At 38.1% G+C, this 23,635-nt stretch overlaps 1 protein-coding gene across 1 annotated transcript; it reads left to right on the top strand.

Annotated features, from left to right (window-relative positions):
• Positions 1-206: 206 nt before the first annotated feature.
• On the top strand, positions 207-1,514 carry LOC113777226 (BURP domain protein USPL1-like). Its single transcript, XM_027322263.1, has 2 exons — positions 207-344; positions 436-1,514. The coding sequence occupies exons 1-2, from the start codon at positions 288-290 to the stop codon at positions 1,306-1,308; spliced, it is 930 nt and encodes a 309-aa protein (XP_027178064.1). The 5' UTR covers positions 207-287; the 3' UTR covers positions 1,309-1,514.
• The last annotated feature ends 22,121 nt before the right edge of the window (positions 1,515-23,635 follow it).

The following is a 23,635-nucleotide window of genomic DNA, read 5'->3' as shown; positions in this document are numbered from 1 at the left end:
TGTATTTGTAGTGATTTTGGGACTATTTTTGGAGTTTGTTACTATAAATTCCAAATATAAAAACTAGTTTTCCGAAAAACTCATTTTAAAAACACGGGTCAAGATGAGACGTTACATTAGAAAATAAAGATGTAATTTTCAAGGGGTAAAATTGTAATTATAATATGTTAAAGTAGAATCAGTTCCTCGAGCACGCTTCATTGTATCCATATGTATGTATTATTTGCTTCTTGTCTTGTGAATACCTTCAAAAGAGGACTTGCAAGGGAAATAATACCTACCAACTGATGGATTCCAAAGCACTTGCTTCTTGTGTTCTCCTCCTTCATCTGTTGATTGTCCTGGTAAGTTACTTTGACAATTTATTGTTTTTTTGTGATTTATATTCTGTGGACTTAATTCTCGCTGTCTTACAACACTATACAACCTGTACAGGGAGCCTGTGATATCATGCCCAAGGCCAAGGATAGTGGTACTAATGCAATCAGGCTCCACGGCATGGATGCTAATAATCCTCATCGAAAAGATAAGACACATCATGTTGCTCACGTCCATGAAAAGAAGTCAATGCATGATCCTTCTCTTTCCTCATCCCACATGATGCATCAGATGGATCCAAGAACAACCGTGTTTTTCGTTTTAGATGATCTCAAGTTAGGCAAAACAATGAGTATCCTATTCCCTGACGGAGATCCTAGTCCTTTGTCCTCTCCTTTTCTCTGGCCTAGAGAACCAGCCGATGCTATCCCCTTTTCATTGGCAAAACTCCCACAGATTCTTCAACACTTTTCATTCCCTCAAGGATCTCGCAAGGCCCAAGTGATGGAACTTGTACTCCGAGCATGCGAGACTAAGCCTATGAAGGGAGAACCCAAGGCTTGTGCCACATCCTATGAGTCATTGGTAGATTTTGCACGAAAGATCTTGGGATTGAGTACCAATATTGAAGTTTTATCAACGCATCACCTTGCAAAATCTAATGCTGCTAGATTACAGAACTATACAATCACAGAAGCTCCTGAACGAATTTCAACTCCAAAGATGGTCGGCTGTCACACCATGCCATATCCTTTCATAGTTTTCTATTGCCACTATCAGCAGGGTGATAATCGTTTATACAGGACTGTTCTATCTGGAGAGAATGGTGATAGGGTTGAAGCTATTGCAATTTGTCACATGGATACCTCCCAATGGAGCCATGGTCACGTTTCCTTCCGAGTGCTTGGTATCGAACCGGGCACTGCCCCTGTTTGCCATTTCTTTCCAGCAGAGGACTTTGTATTGGTTCCATCTACTTCTTCAATCTAGTAATCTAGCACTCTTATCCAAGAGCTCAGCTCAAGAGATTTCTGTATTTTCGTTGTTCAGCTCAAATCACCTTGTCTTAATGTGTGATACTGGAACCTGTTTCATTCGTGTGCCCCATGTTTGATTTCTGTATTGAATAAACCTCCGACGAGTACTAGTGCTTCTTTGGACAATCAAAGTTTTATATGCTTCAATTTCTTGGTGCATCTCGAACACTCATGTTACTAGATTGCACCCTAAAGTTTTTTCTTTCTTCTGCTAATGTTTCCCCTAATGTAGAATTTCTTTTAGTTTCCCGGCGCGGAGGTTTATTGTTGGCATATTAAATTAAGTCTCAAAGATAAAAATTTCTATATTATTATTTAGCAATCTTTTAGTAAAGTTAAGATTTCAGTAATTCTATTTGAATCAAGTTATTATAGTTTTATTATATAGGAATTAGTATTTTATTTGAAAATTTCTTATGGTTGTCATATTTATTTACCAAATTAAGTAGTTTATAAATACGGAGTCTTATTATTGTATCAGTTGAAAAAAGTGAAATTTGAGAGTTTTGTTATTTTATGTGATTAATAATATATTATTGATATTTATTCCTCTTTCTTCCACACATACTTGTATGTGTGTAAATTGCCTCCTCATATATATATTAATTTTATCAAATATATCTCCTATATATTTTTGTTGAAATTTTTTGAGTTCTACATTTATTACGAGAGTGTGAATTGAAACTTACTTTTTTGGGGGATGGGGGAGGGGGTGGGGGGGGGAACTGATTTTCAGGATCGGGGATTAGAATGTCGCGCTAAATTGTTGACGAAGTGCTTATCTCTTCCTAATTCGTAACTTCTGGTAAGTAAGTCCATTTTCCCAACAAAAAAAAGAGCTAAGGTAATAACACTCATTGGTCACGCTTAATTGGTACGTCGATGAAAGCATGTATCACGTACATTAGAATGTTACACCATAACTAGTTAAGGTAATAACACTCATTTAATTGGTAACTTCATTTGTAAGAGCAGTTAGGAATTTCATGACCTTAAAAGCTTTCTATTGTTATTTTTACTACTTTTATATCATGTTAGTAGTATAATTTACTTGTTTTATTTGTGATAGTCTAAATAATAGAAAAGTTTGAAAATCACTGGTAATTGACAATCTTTCTTATGCGATCAATATTTAATATTCCTTATACGCGATAAGTCTATTTTTGGGATTATTTTTATTTTAAACTATTATTTATTTTGACTTAAATTATATTGCGTTTGAAAAAAGAACCTTTTGAATAAAATTATAAAAATGAAAATATAAGAGCATGTAGAATTAGTATGCGAGAAATTATTATAGCCAAGACTAATCTAATAAATCATGAAAATAATTGATGAATTAACATGTGAGAGATAGAGAAGAATGTGAGTAAGTGAGTAGGAACAAACTTCACTTAGAGAGAGAGGAAAAGTAATTAGTGCTTAATGGATGTAAAAATATCAAGAAAAATGTATGAAGTTAAGTGATTAAGGGTAAAAATATTAGAGGGGTAGCTAAATCCCCTAATTTAAGAAGAATGATTAAATTGGTAAGATTTCATCGTGTTCAATTTGCTGTGATTTGTGAACCAAAATTAGATGTGTCTAAAGTTGAGTCCATCCGTCTAAGGTTATCATTTGATCATGCCTTTGTTAATCTTTCTGGTGATATTTGGGTTTTTTATAGAAGCCCTTTTGCATGTTCCATTGTGGGTAATTCGGATCAACACATTTCAATACATGTTCAGTCTTCATTCTTATCTAGTCCAATTATCATGTCGTTTGTCCATGCTAAGTGTTCAGTCGAGGAGCGTCGAGATTTATGGTGCAATTTATTAAATGATAAACCAATCTCTCTTCCTTGGTGTATTGGGGGTGACTTTAATGTCATCTTAGCTGCTCATGAAAAAAGTGGTGGTCGTCCATTCACAATATCGGAGGGGGTGGATTTCATGTCTTTCATGGAGGAGGCTGGGGTTTTTGATATAGGCTTTTCTGGAGCTAGTTTCACCTGGTCTAATAATCGGAGAGGTAGAGCCAGAGTTTCAAAGAGGTTGGATAGGTTTCTAATTAATGGGTCGTGCTTGGAAATTTCAGATGTAATTTCTGTGATTCACTTGGCAAGACATCCTTCAGATCATGCACCGTTGAAGATTTCTTTTGCGGATCAATCAGACAATAAGCCGCGGCCTTTCCGTTTCTTGAATATATGGACTACCAAACCCGAACTCTTGGAGGTTATTCGACAAGCTTGGAATCAAGATGTGGTTGGTTCTCCATTACGTGTACTATGCTCCAAATTATTGGCAACGAGGAGGGCTATTCAAGTATGGAATAAACAACATTTTGGAAATATATTTGATGCTGTGCGATCTGCGGAATTGGCAGTCCAACGGGCAGAACAAGTTGTGGATCAAAATGCCTCCGAGGAATTTCATGTTCAGCTTAGCAAGGCTCAGGCGGAATTACGTCATGCACTATCAATTGAAGAACAATTCTGGAGCCAAAAGGCCAGAATAAAATGGCTTGCAAAGGGAGATCGTAATTCAAGGTATTTTCATGCGGTTGTTAAGCAGAGACGAGCTCAAGGAAGGATACACCGTATCAAAAATTCCAATGGTATTTGGGTGGAGACGAATGCTGAAATAGTATCTGAAGCAATAACATACTTCTCAGATATTTTCACAACGCCCACTTTACAGTCTTCTACTGATTTGCTGCATTTAATTCCGCCTATGATCTCGGAAAACGACAATGACAAATTGGAGAAATTACCCTCGATTGAGGAGGTCTATCGAGTTGTGAGATCAATGGATGGAGATAGTGCTGCGGGCCCAGATGGATTCTCTGGCAAATTCTTTACATTTGCATGGGAAGTTGTCGCCCAAGATGTTCATAATGCTATAATCAGCTTTTTCTGTGGGGCAGAGTTACCTCGCTTCATCACTTCTACCTCTATTGTGTTAATTCCCAAGACGGCAAATCCTCAGGATTTCTCTCAATTTAGGCCAATCAGTCTTTGTAATTTCTTCAACAAGCTAATATCCCGGATTTTAGCAGATAGAGTGGCTTCTATATTGCCAAAAATTATTTCTCCCCAGCAAACAGGATTTGTGAAGGGACGTAATATAACAGACAATTTTCTTTTAGCTCAAGAGATAGTATCGGGCATTGGAAAAAAGAATAGAGCTGGAAATGTGGCAATGAAGCTAGACATGTCTAAGGCATATGACCGGGTGGCATGGGATCATATTATTGGTGTTCTACGAAGATTTGGTTTTGGGGAAATATTCATTGATCTTGTATGGCGATTGATTTCTAATGTTTGGTTTTCGGTCATTATAAATGGGTCATCCCATGGTTTCTTTAAATCTTCAAAAGGACTACGTCAGGGTGACCCTTTATCGCCTGCATTATTCATTATAGGAGCTGAGGTTTTGTCTAGAGGTTTGAATAATCTTGCCTTGCACTCGGGATTTGTGGGCTTCAGACTTCCACATGCATGCCCTTCTATAACACATTTGGCATTTGCGGACGATGTCCTCATATTTGCAAATGGATCTTCACATTCTTTAAAGGCCATCATGCAGGTGCTACAGATGTATCAAAGGTGTTCGGGACAGTTGATAAATGTACAAAAAAGTTGTTACTTGGTTCATCCATCCTTGTCACTTGCTAGAAGAAGGGTGATTGAACGTATCACAAGTTTTACCTGCCATTCATTTCCGATACGTTATTTAGGATTCCCTCTCTACTACGGAAGGTGTAAAACATCATATTTTGGGGAAGTATGTCAGTCTATCCTGGGGAGGATTATGACATGGAAATCAAGGTTGCTTTCATTTGGAGGTAAGATAGTTCTAATCAAACATGTATTAGCATCAATGCCATTGCATCTGCTCTCAGCATCGATTATCCCAGCTAAAGTTTTTAGAACTATAGAAAATGCTTTGTCGACCTTCCTTTGGAGGTCATCATCCGACATGTCAAAATATCACTGGATACGGTGGTCTCGGATGTGTTATCCAGTTGAGGAGGGAGGAGTCGGCTTTAGAAGACTTCAGGACGTCTACAGAGCATTTTCATTCAAGCTTTGGTGGAATTTCAGAAAGGGGATGTCGTTATGGTCTCAATTTATGAAAGCAAAGTACTGTAGACAAAAACATCCCTGTCAGGTAGAAATCAAAGCAACGGACTCGGCACTCTGGAAAAGGATGGTGAATGTGAGTCGACAAGTGGAACTTTCTATGCTATGGGTGGTCAAAGATGGAGCTTGTCATTTTTGGTACGACAATTGGTTGGGTAATGGTGCATTATTCCTCCAAGCGACGGTTATCCCAAACTTATCATTTAGTAACTTTATCAGTAATGGACATTGGGATACGAGTCGGTTATGTCAGTCACTGCCAAGTCAAATGGTGACCTCCATTTTAAACCACCCAGTCCCCGAAGAGGGGGGTGAAGCGGAAGTCATATGGATGCCTACTTCTTCCGGAAATTTCTCTCTAGCTTCAGCCTTTCGGGATATTAGGCAAGCCCGTAACACGTCAATGGTGTTTGATAGAATTTGGCATCCTTGTCTTCCTTTGAAAGTTTCTTTCTTCATGTTAAGACTTTTGCTGGGGAGACTGCCAATACCCGACAGTTTACGTAACATTGGTTTCCATCTTCCATCAAAGTGTTTTTGTTGTCCATTGCCATCTGAGGAATCAATTGAACATTTATTTTCAAATGGCAATATAGCATCAACAATTTGGAATTATTTTGGAGCTGCATGTGGATTCGATTTGTCAGCGTCATCTTTGAGACTCCGCATAGTGGGTTGGTGGTTGAAATCATACGATTCTGAGATACGTCGGTTTATTGGACGGGTTCTTCCCTGTCTTGTGTGTTGGCATATCTGGAAGGCAAGAAATAAAGCAATGTTTGACGATGTTCAGATGAGGTCGATTGCCATTTGTCATGCCATTTTCTCCGAAATCCAATCCATGGTGGGAATTTATTTAAAAAAACCTCTCCGAGTACCATCTTTTTATCATTTGTATGACTGGCCTAATTCATCGGAGGTTGGGTTTACATATAAACTTGTACGATGGGAAACAAAGGAATCTGGTCGGCTCACACTTAATACGGATGGATGTTCTAAAGGTAATCCAGGAGTGGGTGCAGGCGGTGGAGTTCTTCGGGAGTCAAATGGTCTACCTTTGATTGGTTTCTCGGCATATTTTGGGGAAACGACATGTCTCCTTGCAGAAGCTCGTGCCCTCCTTATTGGTCTCCAAATCAGTGCACATAGGGGTTTTTTGAATCTCAATGTGCAATCTGATTCGCTGTTATTAATTGGAATTCTCCAGCATCGCATTCATTGTCCTTGGTACATTAGACGGGTTATTAGGCAGATTTGGCAGATCATGGAAGATCCAGATCGATTTTCCCACTGTTACAGAGAAGCAAACACAGTGGCTGATGTGCTGTCCAACGAGGGCGTATCTCATCCACAGCAGCAACTCAGGATATATGAGACATTTAATACATTTCCACCTATGGCTCGTGGAGCAATTCGTCTGGATAAGCTAGGAATGCCTTCAATTAGGAAAATTAGGCTTGTGTAATAGTTTGATTTCTTATCTAATTAATAAAAGAACTACTTTAAAAAAAAAAAAAAAAAAAAAAGATTAAGGGTAACCTTGGTATTTGATAAACATTTGCCCTGAAAATATCGCTAGCCCCGCTCGATTTTTCTGTTGAATCGATTAGGAAGAGATTTTATTTCCTTTTTTAATTTGGATACTATTAGTTTAGGAACCATATATTTAGTTTCCCTTTTTTAATTAGTTTTGGTATTTATTAGTATTCTATTAAAAAGAGGATTCTTATCCTTTGTGTAATGGGGAATTACGTGAGTACTAGTACGAAGGATTGGTGGTGTGTTTCTGGGGATACGGCCGTGAAGAAACGAAAACAGCCAAAAAGAACGACGCACTAATATTTGGCTATTCTTTTGTTCGTTAGTTAGAAAAATTAATTTTCCCTTTATTACTTATCTTCTTTTTCTCTTCAACTACAAGCCCTAGTCGTAATTTTGGCTGCAGATCAACCATGACAAGTGGATAAATTCCTGCTCTGGGCAAAGAATAATCAAAGTTCTGATTTATTGAATACTATGGGATCTAATTTGATTTTATTTGCTTTATTCAGTTATAAATTTTTATATTTTCCCAATTCATTCATGAGAATGATTATTTTATACAATTAAATAACTGATCACTATTTACTAGTTAGAATAATCTACTACCATCTAAAACATCAAATTCGTAATTTTTTGGTAGTTTTAGTATTTGTGGTGAGTGAGATAATTTAATTATAATAGAAACTTTTGAATTTATGTCATGCAAATATACAATCTATGTAAATGAACCAAACTTTTATGTTTGTTAGATAAAATTGGTAGCTTTTCTAATAACTTATGGTAGCTTTTCTAATAATATGTTTGTTAGATAGAACTGGTAGCTTTTCCCACAATATCCTGATTAATTTATTGACATTTTATAAAAAAAAAAAATCACTCAGTTTCTGAGAATATGATCCTACTTGGCACTACATTTGAGTTTGTATTTTTGGAATAGGAATTTCTTTTTTTTTTTTTTTGGTTTGACACCCACCATAAATCTTCAAGCATTTAGAGTTTCTGGAAAGCACTTGGGGAAAAACAAAAATAAAGCCCCCGTGAGTGTTTTTTTTTTTTTTTGTTAGCAATGATACATTGTATAACCTACTCTATTCTAATCTAGGGGAGGGAGAGACTAAGGAGGCTTGTGTGTTGGGGGGAGCCTGAAGGGTGAGTAATGCAGGATAATGGTTTCTGCATATGGATTCATGCATTTTTCTTCTGATCAGAGGCCGCAGAGGGAAATCTTATCCTCATCTCACCGGATCGACACCTATTTAAATCTTATCCTCATGTCACACGATAATGGTACCATATCTAAGATATAAAAGGGAGAGTTGGGTTTTGAATAGTACCATTTTGTCAATCGGTTATGCCGTTATTTTTGTGACTTTGAGGGGCGTTTTTGTCTTTTGCGAAGAAACATAAAAATCATTACGTGACAAAAGATGATGAGTAAAGTAAGGAAGGATAGTAAAAGAGAGGTTCAAACAAATCACTGAGGGAAGCGGCCCAACAGTTTTGCTGTGTCATAGCTAGGGGTGTTTCGCGAATCGAGCCGCTCGCGAGCCGATCGCGAGCGGCTCGAATACTAGCTCGACTCGAGCTCGTCAATATCGAGCTCGACTCGAGCTCGAGCTAATTAAGTCGATCTCGAGCTCGAGCTCGAGCTCAAAAACATTAAGCTCGTTGGCTCGCGAGCGGCTCGCGAGCTCAATTATATATATATATGTTTTTTTATTTTTTATTTTAATAGTAAAATTACATATATATCCCTAATATTTTATTATTTGTTAAAAAAATTATTGTTTTATTCAATTTTTTTAAAAATTTATTTTTTATTTTTTAAAAATAAAATAATAATTATTATTTTTTTATTTTTTAAGCTCGAGCTCGACTCGAATTTGATTCGAGCTCGAGCTCGAGCTTGATATTTCGAGCTCGAGTTCGAGCTTCACAAAATTAACTCGAGCTCGGCTCGATTAGCCAAAGCTCGACTCGAGCTCGGCTCGTTTGCACCCCTAGTCATAGCCCAACTATTGATGCATGCATTCATTAGCAAACATAGTTTACGAATTAGAAGGCTAACACATGTTAAGAATCTTCACAAACTATCCTTGAAGATTATGCAAGTGTCAATCTGATCTTAAAGTATTTGATTAAGAAAAATCACACCTCAAGAGTCATTAAAAGTCTGAACACACCAATAAGCCATAGTTGGGCATTAAGAGTAGATTTCAAGCATCTTCTGGCGTCAATATGCTGTTGTGCGAATGCAAGTTGAGGCAACTTCCCATTTCCTCGACCCAAGTTATGATTTTCCCTTTCCATATGTTATCAGGAAAACTCTCCATTAAGCTAATGGCAAGGTTAACACCATAAATGTTACTTGGAGAACAGGAAGAAATTTTGCTACAATTGTTGTCAATGAAATAGGAAATTTTATGTGGATGTGGCAACCAGCCTATTAATCTGAAAAGTTGATAGGGAGATTGGATGTTTCCGGAACCAGGTCATTTGCTTTACAATATTTTCCCTCCTGAGTCCTGATAAGAAAATTGTGCTTTGACGCCACACCATCTCGTCTAACCAACGCCCAGCGTCATTTGAAATATGTGCCTTAGGGCCAGTTCCCAGGACAGCAGTTGTAAACAAAAAGTTTACCCAATTTCACTGAACTAGCAGTAAAATAAAACATGAAATCTTGTGTAGGATTTGGTTGCCGCATAAAGGATTCCTTTTCATTTTTCTTCTTAAACTTATTCTACTTCCCATGTGCTGTGTTGGATTTAACATATTTCAATTGGACGTTGAATATCAAGAGCTTGAGCTCATACGGATTTCCAGGGTACATCAATGGTGATATTACTGGAAACAACCTGAGTTACGTGTTAGGAACCAAGAGGGGCTTTTTGTTTCAACAAGAACAACAACAAAGCGGAAATATGTTACCTCTTATGCGACCACAATGTGATAGATCCACTACCTAGAATAACAAGCAGAAAATGAAATTGTTTAGAAATTAACCTATGTAAAATAGGACCAACTCAAATGAGTAAAATTTAACTAGAGCTGCTTATGGAATTAGGAACACCATCTCCCAATAAAAGAAAGGTATACTAAAGCTCATCTTTGCTAGCGCAGCAGTAGATAAACATGAAGACTCTTATGTTGACAGGTAAATACAGAGGAACCGATATATATATATATTAAAAAAAACAGTTAAAAATCTGAACCGCAATTTTAGATACTCACAACGGCGCCCTTTTCAGCTGCATCCAGTGCCACATCATCACTATGAAACGCCTCAATACTAATTCTATCATCCGCATTTGTCACGGTGTCCTGGCTAAACTGCCAAAATTAATAAATTCTTTATTTTTTAAAAAAAAATCGAAATTATAATTACAAGCAAGGAAGCAGCAGTTAGTGATTAGGAACCGAACTTGACAGCTGCTATAGTTTTGGTGCATTTATCGGACATGTTGACTGAATTTGTAATTGGTTGTGTAAAAAGTGAAACCTATGAAAGTTGATTTTTTTGTAGTTAATTATTTGCTTTTGAAGTGTTTTGGAAATGTAAAATTACCTAGGAAATAATTGATAAATTGTTGTTGGCTTTAGTGACTTTAAAAATGGCTTTTATTACTGTGACATGAAATAAAATTGTTAAATGTTCTGTAAATGCACAATTATTGAGGAAATAATTAATAAATTATTGTTGGCTTGACATGAGATAAAATTGTTAAGTGTTCTGTAAATGCACAATTATTGAGGAAGCAATTAATAAACTATTGTTGGCTTTAGTAACTTTAAAAAATGGGTTTTATTGCTGTGACATGTGGTGATTAATTTTTAACAATGTCAAGTTCTATAGTTCAAGTGTTTAATGACTTTCGGAATCCCCTATTTTTTGTATCAACAATGATTAATACTCTTTGGGAATGATTCACTTTATAATTTTCTAATTATCCTGATCCAAATGCAAAATAACCTTATATAATTTTCTAATTTATCCTTATGCATTCTATATAAGCGCGCTCATGCATTCTATATATTATTATTTTCATGCATTCTATATATTTCATAACAGTTAATTTTTAACAAAAATTATAATTTCCTAATGATCCGCATGAATTAAATAATAACAGAGATATATACTAATAAATTCATACAATAAAAAATAATTAACACGAGAAATATTAGCCCCCTGCTCATTGCGCAAGCCGTCTCACTAGTTTAATTGAAACTCATAAGTCAGAACTTACGGATTTCTGGGGTTGCACAATCTTCGAGTAAAGTAATCCAGCAGAGCACCGCAGATCTTCACGCTAGATTGCATTCTTAATTAGTAAAGTTGATTGACAGGACCATTCTTGTCCTTTAACGGAATTCTGGGACCGGTCCGTACTGAACTGAATTATTGTACTGCCACAGAATGCGTTAGTGTGTCATTGTCAGTGGAGTTCCAGCATTAAAGAAGTACTGTAGTGATGGTTGAATTAATTAATGAGGATGTTGCTGCGGTATGTTTAGATGTCAAAACAGAGGTGTGGAAAGTTAAAGGAAAAGACATTCAAGCATTTGTGGCCACAAACGGTAGGGGAAGTGCGTTGGCTGGGCACGTGGAAAGGGTTTTTGTGACGTGCAACCGGAAGAGCTATTGGGCGCTGAAGGGGACTCCAACCGTGAATGTGAAATTTGGAGGGAGCGAAATTAAGCAACTGGCAAAGTGAGGGTTTGTACGCGAAAGTACGGCAGGGAAAAAAGGCGCGAAGCTTACTGGATAAGCTAAACAGTGTAGGCATATTAGAAAGGAAGAAGCGCCAAAACCGGAGCAGGAGGAATAGCAGAAGATAGGGATTTGTTATGGAGCTGGCGGCCGAAATAGATGCTTCGGATATGTAGTGGGATAGTGAAGGAGAAAGCGAAAATGTAGTATCGCTGATGCATGAGAGTGGAACACCTTCGAATTATAAAAGTTGCAGCAGTGAAAGCAAGGCCATTCGTCGGATGGCGGAAACAATGGTAAGCCACTCAACTCATTCCGTGAAGAATATGGTGGATTGGCTCTCGGATGAGCAGCGGCAGGCTGTCAGAGAGTTTGGATTCGGGTCAATTTTGAATGTGAAGGGAGTAGAGGTTGACGAAGAGATGTTGAACTGGCTGGTGGATAACTTTGATGTAGATCAGAGGACACTGAACGTTCATGGGTACTGTCTACAGGTGACAGTCGAGGATGTGGAATGTGTACTTGGCTTGAGCAGCCGTGGGAAAGATATTGAAAGCGAAAAGCGAACTCAAGAGATGGATACAGAGTTGGAAAGAGAATTGAATATCAGAATAAATAGCGGTAAAATTGTAATGGAGGAATTGAGGCACAGTATATGTAGTTTGCATAACGAAGGCTTAGAATTCAAAGTGAAGTTCGTACTGTTTGTTATTGGTAGGTTGTTAGCACCAAGTTTGGATGACACAGTGAGCCGGGATCTGGTGGTTGTAGTGGCTACAGAAGAGAATATGGAAAATTTGAACTGGTCGAAATTCATACTAGATAATTTGGTGAAGAGCATCCGTGATAGAGACGGCAACGGAATAGCGGGATGTGCACTTTTCTTGATGGTATAAGAAAGACGTACCATTTTGTATTAGAGATAGGAATTGCTGGAACAATGAAATTAAACTTTGATATAAAGGACCTGTAAATGATGGTAGGCATTTTTGTCCGTGCAGATTTACTATCTAGAACGATTCTATATCGAGGGTGAGGACGAGTTTCGCAAGTTCCAGCCGAGAGGGTCGAGACTAAGATTTTGGGGAAGGTACGAGATTAATGAAAGCGTGCGAATATTGAGGAGGAATCACATATTTGAGGGGGAACAGGTAATTTAAAATCCTTTCGTGTGAATTGTTGTTGAAATTGCAATCTGCATTTTGTGACGTTACTAGTAGTACAAAATCGAAGGCTTGTAGTGACAGGGCAATGTGCAGTTTTACAATAACATAAGCTGTAGAGAAGACATTGATAGAAGACTGATTGAAATTGAATGTGGTAATAAAGATGTGAAGGATAGTATTGGTAGAATGGAAGCAATGATTGAATGTCGTTTTGAAAGGCTGAGGAGCATGTATGAAAGTGGAAGGGTGTGCAAAACAAACCGGGCACTTGGTGTGGAGGGTGGGCAGAAGGACGATTGGCGTGGTAATGTTAAAAGAGAGAGTGAGTTACATAAAATTAGTCCTACAACGCCAGATGTTAGGTCCAAAACTAGGAGTGAAAATGATAGAGTAACTACGAATAGTACTGTAATGGGTGAAAAGAGTGCATTGAATATTACAAAGTGGAGGAGTAGAAAGAGACTAAGGATGGACAATACGGAGAAACCTGTGTAGGAAGACAAACAAAACAGAAGGCAAGGTAAAGGAATAAAAGTATGCATCGGTTTGTGCCAAGGTATTTCGTAGCATTAGAAAAGTAAAGTATAAATTGTAGTTTTATGTACAGATGGATAGCAGTGGGATGAATGAGTGTCAAACAAAGATGGTTGCTTTATTGGCAAAGGTGAGTATTCCAACGTTCCAGAATTACTAAAGTATGGGAAAATATAGACAATGAAAGATGACATATTTTTGAGGTAGCAGGAAACGAGGCTGGCATCTATCGGCGAAAAATTGAGTGAGGGACGAGCAAAAATACTGAAGTTCTTGTTTGACACTCAGCTGTCGCAAGGGTATGTACTGGATCATGGATTTGTTAAATCAACAGTTCTATTTTGTTTTATCCTTTATTTGAAATTGCAATGGCAAAGGGGACAGAAAAGTATTTGTAATTATAAGGTTGACTAAATATGTAGTATGATTATCCCCATAGGGGAGAGGGCATAGGAACGAAAATCTTGGAAGCAGTTAAAATTGGTTTACAAGTGAGCATAAAACTTATAATCTGTGTGCTGTCAATCATGCCTGCTTATATAAAAAGCAAGGGTAGGTAACATGCTTGCATATAGAATAAAAGGTGAGTATTCTAGAAGTTTGAGAATGGAACTACAATGATAACTCAATGACCCTTATGGTGAGTACATAACCGCCTTAGGCTAACTCAATGACCCTAAGGACCGATTGAGTCATTGAAACCGTGATTGCTGGTTGTATTAGTGAGGAAGAGCGAACCTACTCTAGCCGTTTTAACTCGAGTCATTGAAAATGATGATATCAAGTTTGTAGATTATGAAACCGTAATACACATAGGAAAAGATTAATGTACCCTGTTGTAATGACAGGGAAGTACTGGTGTCAATTAAGGGGCAGACAGCAAGTCGGGATGCAATGGGGTCCTTGCTTCCTGAAAAACCCATGGCATGTGATATGAGTAAATCGAGGGATTGAAATTGGGTGGTGTTATGTGGAGTGTTTCATGGAGGACGAAGTGATGTGACTTGAGTTTGGTGCAGATAATAAATTGGTATTGTGCGATGAAAACAGCAAGGCAGCAAAGGCGTGTTGTAGATCAGTCAATTCGATGGTGGTTCATGCCAACTTGGTTTCAGGTACAAGTGTTCCGCCAAAGTTGGGGGGTGTGAGTACGTACATTCATATTAAAATGTCATATTTTACTTGATGAGAATATAGAGACCAAGGCCCATTCCATTCAAGCACATGGGGAATTGGAAGATTCAAGTAAAGACTAGTTCGCGGAGTACTAGCTTGCTAATTAGGGTTTTAGTTTCCATTATTAGTTGTTTGTTAGCATTAATAATTTCGGTCAATTTTCACTTCACTTTGGCCGAATTTAGAGTCTTAATTTTAGTCAATTAGTTGTTAGACATTTTCGCCCTTAATGAAGGGCAAGGTCGTCCATTGGACATTCTAGGGTTTGAGTCCTGTAAGGCTATATATAGCCTAGGTTTTCATTCATTAGAGGACAATTCAGATTTTATAAAATATATGTGAGTTATTTCACTCTCTCTTGCCTCAAGAGAATTTCCTTTGAATACTTGAGAATCAATCTCAAGTTGTTCAACGAACTTATCAATCAAGTAGTCTCCTTGATTGTGGCGTTCTTCTATCTATACTTTTGGTTCACTAAAGTGGCTAGTCGTGGGTTAAGGAATCTCCTTAGTTCGTGGCTCGTGATTCTAGAAGGGTCAAAGTTCCGCAAAACATCCCAACTTGGTGTTCGTCTAGATCCGTCTCACGTCAGTTGGTATCAGAATATAGAGACCAAGGCCCATTCCATTCAAGCACATGGGGAATTGGAAGATTCAAGTAAAGACTAGTTCGCGGAGTACTAGCTTGCTAATTAGGGTTTTAGTTTCCATTATTAGTTGTTTGTTAGCATTAATAATTTCGGTCAATTTTCACTTCACTTTGGCCGAATTTAGAGTCTTAATTTTAGTCAATTAGTTGTTAGACATTTTCGCCCTTAATGAAGGGCAAGGTCGTCCATTGGACATTCTAGGGTTTGAGTCCTGTAAGGCTATATATAGCCTAGGTTTTCATTCATTAGAGGACAATTCAGATTTTATAAAATATATGTGAGTTATTTCACTCTCTCTTGCCTCAAGAGAATTTCCTTTGAATACTTGAGAATCAATCTCAAGTTGTTCAACGAACTTATCAATCAAGTAGTCTCCTTGATTGTGGCGTTCTTCTATCTATACTTTTGGTTCACTAAAGTGGCTAGTCGTGGGTTAAGGAATCTCCTTAGTTCGTGGCTCGTGATTCTAGAAGGGTCAAAGTTCCGCAAAACATCCCAACTTGGTGTTCGTCTAGATCCGTCTCACATCAGTTGGTATTCAGAGCTAGTCGACGACATCAAGTATATCCCGTTGAGTTTGTTCGTAAGCTTCCTAGTCAATTTTATTTTGCAAATCTGGTCGTGTCTCTCTTTGTGTCAAGTCCGATTGTTTATTACACTGTAGCATCGTACTGTTCATCGCTACTGTAAGATACTGTTCACCGCGCCGCACTGTAGCGATACTGTTCATCGCTACTGTAGCGACACTGTTCATCCCGAAAAAAAAAACTTTTGTTCATAACTTGTGTTTCTTTCTTATTTTGGTGTCTTGTTATATTGTTCTTGAAGTTTTGTGTTGGTTTAGAGTAAAAAAAAAAAATCCAGCCGCTAGGGTTTCCTTGGGCGCAAGTTTCTTGCCAAATCTGTCCAAACTTTAGTTTATTCCACCAAGTTGTTTTAATTAATTTCCTAAACTGATTTTGTGGTTGAACTTGTTTGGGGTTGGAATCTTGGAGAGGGACTACCATAATCTAGGGTTTCTTGAAACTAATCTTGAAGTCTTGAAACTTTGATACATGTCTTGATAATTATTGGAGGATTGAAGGAGAACATTGGATTGACATTAAATTCTGGAATTCTACCCAAAAAAAAACAGCCGAGTAATTGTGTGTTCTTAGAGTCAAAAAAAAAAAAACAAACAGAAAAAGGAAAAGAGAAAAGGCATTCGGGTAGCAAACAACAAAGAAGGAAGCCGCACTTTTATTTGCCAAATTCTGTCTTGTTGCACTTGTTCCAACAAACCAGAAAATTACATCAAGAAAAGACTACTCAAAAGTTTTGACCAACCTCCTCTTGAAAATCTTGCACACCTTGAGCCTTGATCACTTGTATCACCCGTTGAGTTTTTTGAGGATCTTGACCATCTTGATTCTTGAAGATTTGCACCTTCCTACGTATAAACAGTTTCTTGTACGTCCTTGCATCCATACGGGGCTTTCTTGGCTTAGGAGTAAACCTCTTGGGAGTTTCTTGAGCAGGCCGCTTGGGGTATTCTTGGGTGACGTTGCTTGTGTCATCTTGTGAAGCCATTGTTTAGCACCAAGCGTCAAAACTGTCCTTGTGTGGAGCAAAGAGGGGAGGGCCGAATTGTTGTTCTTGAGGGAGAGTAAGGGACGAAAATTTTGAGGGGATTTAAGAAGAGGCAATTCTGGAAAATTTTGGGGTTAGGAAGCTACCAAATCTGGAAAAATTTTTAGGAAATTCCAGCCGACTTTGAGGGGAATTTAAAAAGACAAGAAATCTGGAATTTTTTTTGTGGAAGCTATTCTGATTTGATAAGGTAACAAATCTAGAAATTTTCAGCGGTTAGGAAGCTACCAAATTCTGTTTTACAGCCGACTTTGGAAGGTTTAAAAGGAGCAGAAATCTGGGAATTTTTTTAGCTACCAAATTCTGATTTGTTATAGCCGACTTTAGGAAGGTTTTTGGAGAGGAAATCTGGAAAAATTTTGGTAATAATTCTGTTTGGTTAGCCGACTTTAAGGAAATTTCCAAATAAGTCCAACACCTAACTTGTTTCCAAAAATCAATTGGGCAATTAAGTAAAGCACTTGGGAACTCCATCATCGTACTTGGACTTTCTTTTTCTTTGTACATCAATTTTTTCCTCTTCCATTCCTTATTCATTACTTGAGCTTTCCATTTCTACTTTTTGTTTCCTTGTTCCTTTGATACAATTGGGAGCTATATTGATTAAAGTTTGATTGAACTTCCTTGAGAAAATTTCTGATTTCTTCAAAGGAAACAAACAAGTGGTTTGAGAAGTGAATTGGTGAGAGCATTAGAGTGCCATACACACTTGAGTGAAAATACGAGAGGAGTGAAACACTTAAGGGAGCAAGTGAGGCATTTTTCTACTAACAATTTGTCAAGTTTTGCAGGTTTCACCATGTCTCAGGAACAAGAAATTACCATTGCTCAGTTATCACTTAAAATGGATAATATGTGGAAGGAAATGCAGAGGAGATTTGACCAAAGGTTGGAAACAATCCATGAGCAAATTGATCAACTAAGTTCGTCTAGGGCTTCTTCTAGGAAATCTAGGGGAAAATCCACCCTGGGGGAATCTAGTGACTCCAATGCTGATTCGGAACATGAGGCATACGAGCAAAGAAGACCAAAGCGAAACACAAGAGCAATCGGTGATGCCATCAAGGGGATTAAGATGAAGATTCCTCCATTCCAAGGCAAATCTGATCCGGATACATACCTTGAATGGGAGAGTCGAGTAGAGCTAGTATTTGATTGTAATGACTACACCGATGCACAAAAATTGAGACTTGCCGTAGTCGAATTCACCGACTATGCCATAGTTTGGTGGGAACAAGTGACTACAAGCAGAAGAAGGTGTGGAGAGCCACCTATAACCACTTGGACTGAGCTCAAGAGACTGATGAAGAAGCGATTTGTACCAAGTCACTACCATAGAGACTTGTACCAAAAACTTCAAACCTTGACACAAGGTCAACGCTCAGTTGAGGACTACTACAAGGACATGGAAATCTCCATGTTGAGAGCTGATATTCAAGAAGATAGAGAAGCTACAATGGCAAGATTTCTCAATGGTCTGAGGGTTGAAATAGCCGATCAACTGGAGCTTCAATACTATGTGGAGATTGAAGATATGGTGGAGAAGGCTATCAAGATTGAGCAAAGGCTCAAGAGGAGGGGTACAACCAGAAATTATAACCCTCATCCCCAGGCATTTACTCGACCATTCCAGCCTAGAAGGGAAGAGAGAGGTTCGAATACTTGGACCACTCCAAAGCCGAAGCAAGATCAAGGGACAAGCTCACGGCCACCTTTTACCAAAACCGACTCCAAGGTTGTTTCAAAACCAACAATTGAAACTTCAAAACCTAGGAATCGTGACACCAAATGTTGGAGGTGTCAAGGAGTTGGGCACATTGCAAGCCAATGTCCAAATCCAAGGACCATGCTTGTGCTACCAAATGGAGATATTGTCACTGATGATGAAGAGGAGGAGTACAAAGACATGCCTTCCTTGGTTGAAGAGGAAGATGAGATAGAGGAAGTTCCAACTCAAGACAAAGTTGGATTGGTAGCAAGGAGAGCCCTAGCTACTCAAGCTAGTAAAGATGAACTTCAACGTGACAACATCTTTTACACTAGGTGTCATGTGACCAACAAGGTATGCAGCTTGGTGATTGACCCCGGAAGTTGCACTAATGTTGCTAGTGCATTGATGGTGGAGAAACTAAACTTGCCAACTAGTGAGCACCCCCATCCCTACAAGCTTCAGTGGTTAAACAACAGTGGAGAGGTACGTGTTCTTAAACAAGTTCTGGTTACTTTTCGCATTGGTAGGTATGAAGATGATGTTATGTGTGATGTAGTACCAATGCAAGCTACACATATACTCTTAGGGCGTCCTTGGCAATTTGACAAAAGAGTCACTTTTGATGGTTTCTTGAACAAATACTCTTTTATGCATAATTGTAAAAAGATTACACTTGCACCTCTTACACCTCAACAAGTACATGAGGATCAAGTTAGTCTACAAAAAGAGTATGACTTGCATGCTACCACCAAGAAGGACAACGCCAAAGCTAAGAAATTAGTGTTGGCCGATCCTTCTTCAAGCAAGTTGGATCACTCTCATTCGGTCTTCGAGCCCGCACAGGAGAGAAAACCCAGCATGCTTGCCAAGGTGAAAGATGTGAGAAAGGCCTTGCATTCTAATCAGGTTTTATTTATTTTATTTGGCAAGGAATCCTTACTCACTAATGCTCTTGATGCTTCTTTGCCTAGTGTTATTACTAACCTCTTACAGGAGTATAAAGACGTCTTTCCTGAGGATATACCTAATGGATTGCCTCCATCAAGGGGAATTGAACATCAAATTGATTTCATTCCTGGATCTTCCCTTCCAAACAAGGCACCATATAGGACCAATCCTGAGGAAACCAAGGAACAACAACGACAAGTGGAGGAGTTGCTTGGTAAGGGTTGGATTCAAGAGAATCTAAGCCCTTGTGCTGTACCAGTTCTACTTGTTCCAACCAGCACTAGTCGGGTTACAATGGCCTTTGATGCCGCTTTTGCACGTCTTGATGCGTACAACGCGCAGCCCAACCAAACCTTGGTTCACCGGGCGTCCGCTCACGGTCCACCCATAGGCTTGAGACGTCACTTGTGTGGCCATTATCATGGAACTCTTGCTGTCCGCAACATGTATCTACCACCACCACAAGTTTTCCTGGTGTCCCACAAGGGTGTCCTGATCTTTCTTCGCTTGAGAAGGCGACATGCAGGCTGCTTGGTGACTATACACATGCTCTCATCACCTTTGTTTTGGAAGAAGAGTCATGATTTGGGGACAAATCGCCTTTAAGAGGAGGGGAATGATGAGAATATAGAGACCAAGGCCCATTCCATTCAAGCACATGGGGAATTGGAAGATTCAAGTAAAGACTAGTTCGCGGAGTACTAGCTTGCTAATTAGGGTTTTAGTTTCCATTATTAGTTGTTTGTTAGCATTAATAATTTCGGTCAATTTTCACTTCACTTTGGCCGAATTTAGAGTCTTAATTTTAGTCAATTAGTTGTTAGACATTTTCGCCCTTAATGAAGGGCAAGGTCGTCCATTGGACATTCTAGGGTTTGAGTCCTGTAAGGCTATATATAGCCTAGGTTTTCATTCATTAGAGGACAATTCAGATTTTATAAAATATATGTGAGTTATTTCACTCTCTCTTGCCTCAAGAGAATTTCCTTTGAATACTTGAGAATCAATCTCAAGTTGTTCAACGAACTTATCAATCAAGTAGTCTCCTTGATTGTGGCGTTCTTCTATCTATACTTTTGGTTCACTAAAGTGGCTAGTCGTGGGTTAAGGAATCTCCTTAGTTCGTGGCTCGTGATTCTAGAAGGGTCAAAGTTCCGCAAAACATCCCAACTTGGTGTTCGTCTAGATCCGTCTCACGTCATTACTGTCGTGTTACAGCAAGAGATTTTGGAGTTCAACAAATCAGCAGACGAGCTCTACTGTACATATCTACAGGAATGTAAAGTAGGAGGTAATATAAAAAAGTGTGAGAAGGTACGAGAAGCTGCCCTGTTATGTAGCATAATGGAATAGATACAGATTCCCATGATGATGACTAACTAACCGTTGCTATGTTTCAGATATTCGTGCCAATGTGGCACGATGAGCATTGGTATATGTGTGTGGTGGACATGGCAAGCGAAGAAGTATTAATTTATGATTCAATGAGAGGACACGAGCAAACGGATATGAATAGGCGCAGCTCCGTGGAGACAATGGTAAACTAAGTTGGTTTGTCAAACATTTCATGAACATGACCATCACCTTTACAATTGGTGGCAGTAAACTTAAAATTGCATATGTTTTTCTTGTATGGCCGTCAGATTGAAAGGTTGGAAGCAGCGCTGACTTATGGTTTGGAGGGGCAGTATTCGTCATGCCTTTGGCTGTACAAAATAAAAGCTGCAGCCACATGTCTACAGCAACGGAATGCGTAAGTTGCATGTGCATAGGTTTGGAAGTTTTTTCCATAGTTCAGCAACGGTTGTGTCTAAATTTGTGGTTATGGTTTGTAATACAGGTGGGATTGTGGGTTATTGATGCTGAAGTACATGGATATGTTATCAAGTGGAATTGGAAGCTGGAAATGGAATCAGGTAAGGAAAAAGGAATGGCGTCGTGTGCTGTAACAGTAAGTGTGTTTGCTTGCTTTGGTTGCGAACGATGGAGATAGTAACAAATTTATCGGTGCAGTACAATTCGGAGCAGGAGCGGCGCAAAGTAGCACTGTCTTTGGCTCTGGATGATGCCAACGTTGTCCATCATCAAATTATGCGGAAAGCGAACATGCACAGGAGGTTGGAGATGAATAAAGTTGAGATTGGATGAAGGTGGCAAGATAGAGAGACAAAGTAGCGGCATTTTGTGGAAAGAGGCATGTAATAGGGGCTGTCATACTCGGATGCACGTCGTCGTAGCCCAAAATGTAGAAGACGGAGACAGAGTGTCCAAAAGCTGTCATAGTAAGGCAAGCGGTTGGTGTGTATCTACTCAGATGAGTTTCATTAGAGGAAGGGAAAGCAAAGTTCAACCATGCAAACTCGCCGGCGGTGGTGTTGGGAGACCTTGCCATGGGGATAACAAGTACCACAATCTTCATGTGGTCGAGAGTTAAGAGAAGATTTGTGGTTGGTTATGACTAGCGTACAGTGATCCGCAGTGAGCACTCATTAGAAATAAATGAAAAAAGATTGAAATATTTGATTTGTGGTAATTAATAATTAACGCGTTTAAATTTATGTTTTGCGAGAGTTTATGAATTAGGTGTCTTGACGTTTCAGAAACAATTTGTCTTAAAACGGAGTTTAAACCTGTAATAGGTTAGTTTCTTGCTTTGCATTCTATGCTAACGGGTAAATGGCACTCAAGTATAATATCGATCCGATTTTATCGAACAAATAAATTAGCTATACATAGCTGGTGTTTTATTGCAAACCGTGTTCAATTAAATTTTATTCGATAAGTGAATTTGTAAGTATGGGATATTGGTACTCTGTTATCATAGTGGAGGAAATCCATAAAGAGCCGGTGTTTTATTGGAAAAGGGGTTTAATTTATATTTAACCGATAAATGAATATTTTTTTAACGGAAAATGGTTACCTTGTACTTATAACGGAGAAAGCCATAAAGAGCTGCTCTTTTATTCGACAACGGGTTTAAGTACATTTCATCTGGTAAATACATTTGTGTTTAAGGCACCTGGATACTTTGTCAGTGTAACACGGTCGCAAGCCATAAAGTGCTGATCTTTATTCAACAACGGCTTTAACTATATTTCATCCGATAAATACATTTTTATTTGATGCACGTTGGGGACTGTGTCAGTTTAACGGAAGAAAGCCTTAAAGAGCTACTCTTTTATGAACAACGGGTCTATTTTTATGCTTTTCGATAAATGAATTTGTATTTGAGGAACTTGGGTACTGGTGACTGTATGAAGGAAGAAAGGCATAAAGAGGTGGACTTTTATAACACAACGCCTTTAACTATATTTTGTCTAATACAAAAATTCATTATTCCCACTATATTCTAAAATATATTTCTAAATGCACTGCAAAGCTTTCTCGGTGGCCCTGTGTCATGTACTTTCTCAACTTCCAGCAAGTTGAGAAATCAGAAAACTGGGCTTTCTTCCGTTCTTCACCCATAATTCACCAATAACTAATATTTTTTCGTTCTTCACCTATAATTCACCCATAATTCTCTTGTTCCGTTCTTCACCCATAACTAATATTTTATATAATTATAATTATATAATTTATTAATATTATATACATATATATATTATACGGGATAATTTCACAAACCTCCCCTGAATTAGCGTATGGCAAAATGGGAAACTGGATAATTTATGGAGGAAAGCCATAAAGAGTTGGTGTTTTATTAGAGAACTGATTTATTTTTATTTTATTCGATAAATAAATTTTTTTATGGAAAAGGGTACTCTGTTCTAATAATGGAGAAAAACCATAAACAGCTGGGGTTTTATTGGAAAACGAGTTTTTATATATTTTATCCGATAAATAAATCTATTAATGGAAAAATGGGTGCTTTGTTCTTATAATGGAGGAAGGTCATAACGAGCTGGTCTTTTATGGGAAAGTGATACATTACGGAAGTGACCGCAATTTGGTTTATGAAATTATCCCAATAAATTTAGAATTAGTTTATTTATTTATTTAAATAATTATAATATATATTTATATAATACATTGTATAACTATACTAATATTTTTTATAATTATAGAGAATATTAGATATTAATTAG

The sequence above is a fragment of the Coffea eugenioides genome, chromosome 1, assembly GCF_003713205.1.
Source record: "Coffea eugenioides isolate CCC68of chromosome 1, Ceug_1.0, whole genome shotgun sequence".
Taxonomy (NCBI): domain Eukaryota; kingdom Viridiplantae; phylum Streptophyta; class Magnoliopsida; order Gentianales; family Rubiaceae; genus Coffea; species Coffea eugenioides.
Note: the sequence above shows the minus strand (reverse complement) of the source record. Positions and strands in the feature narration are given on the sequence as shown.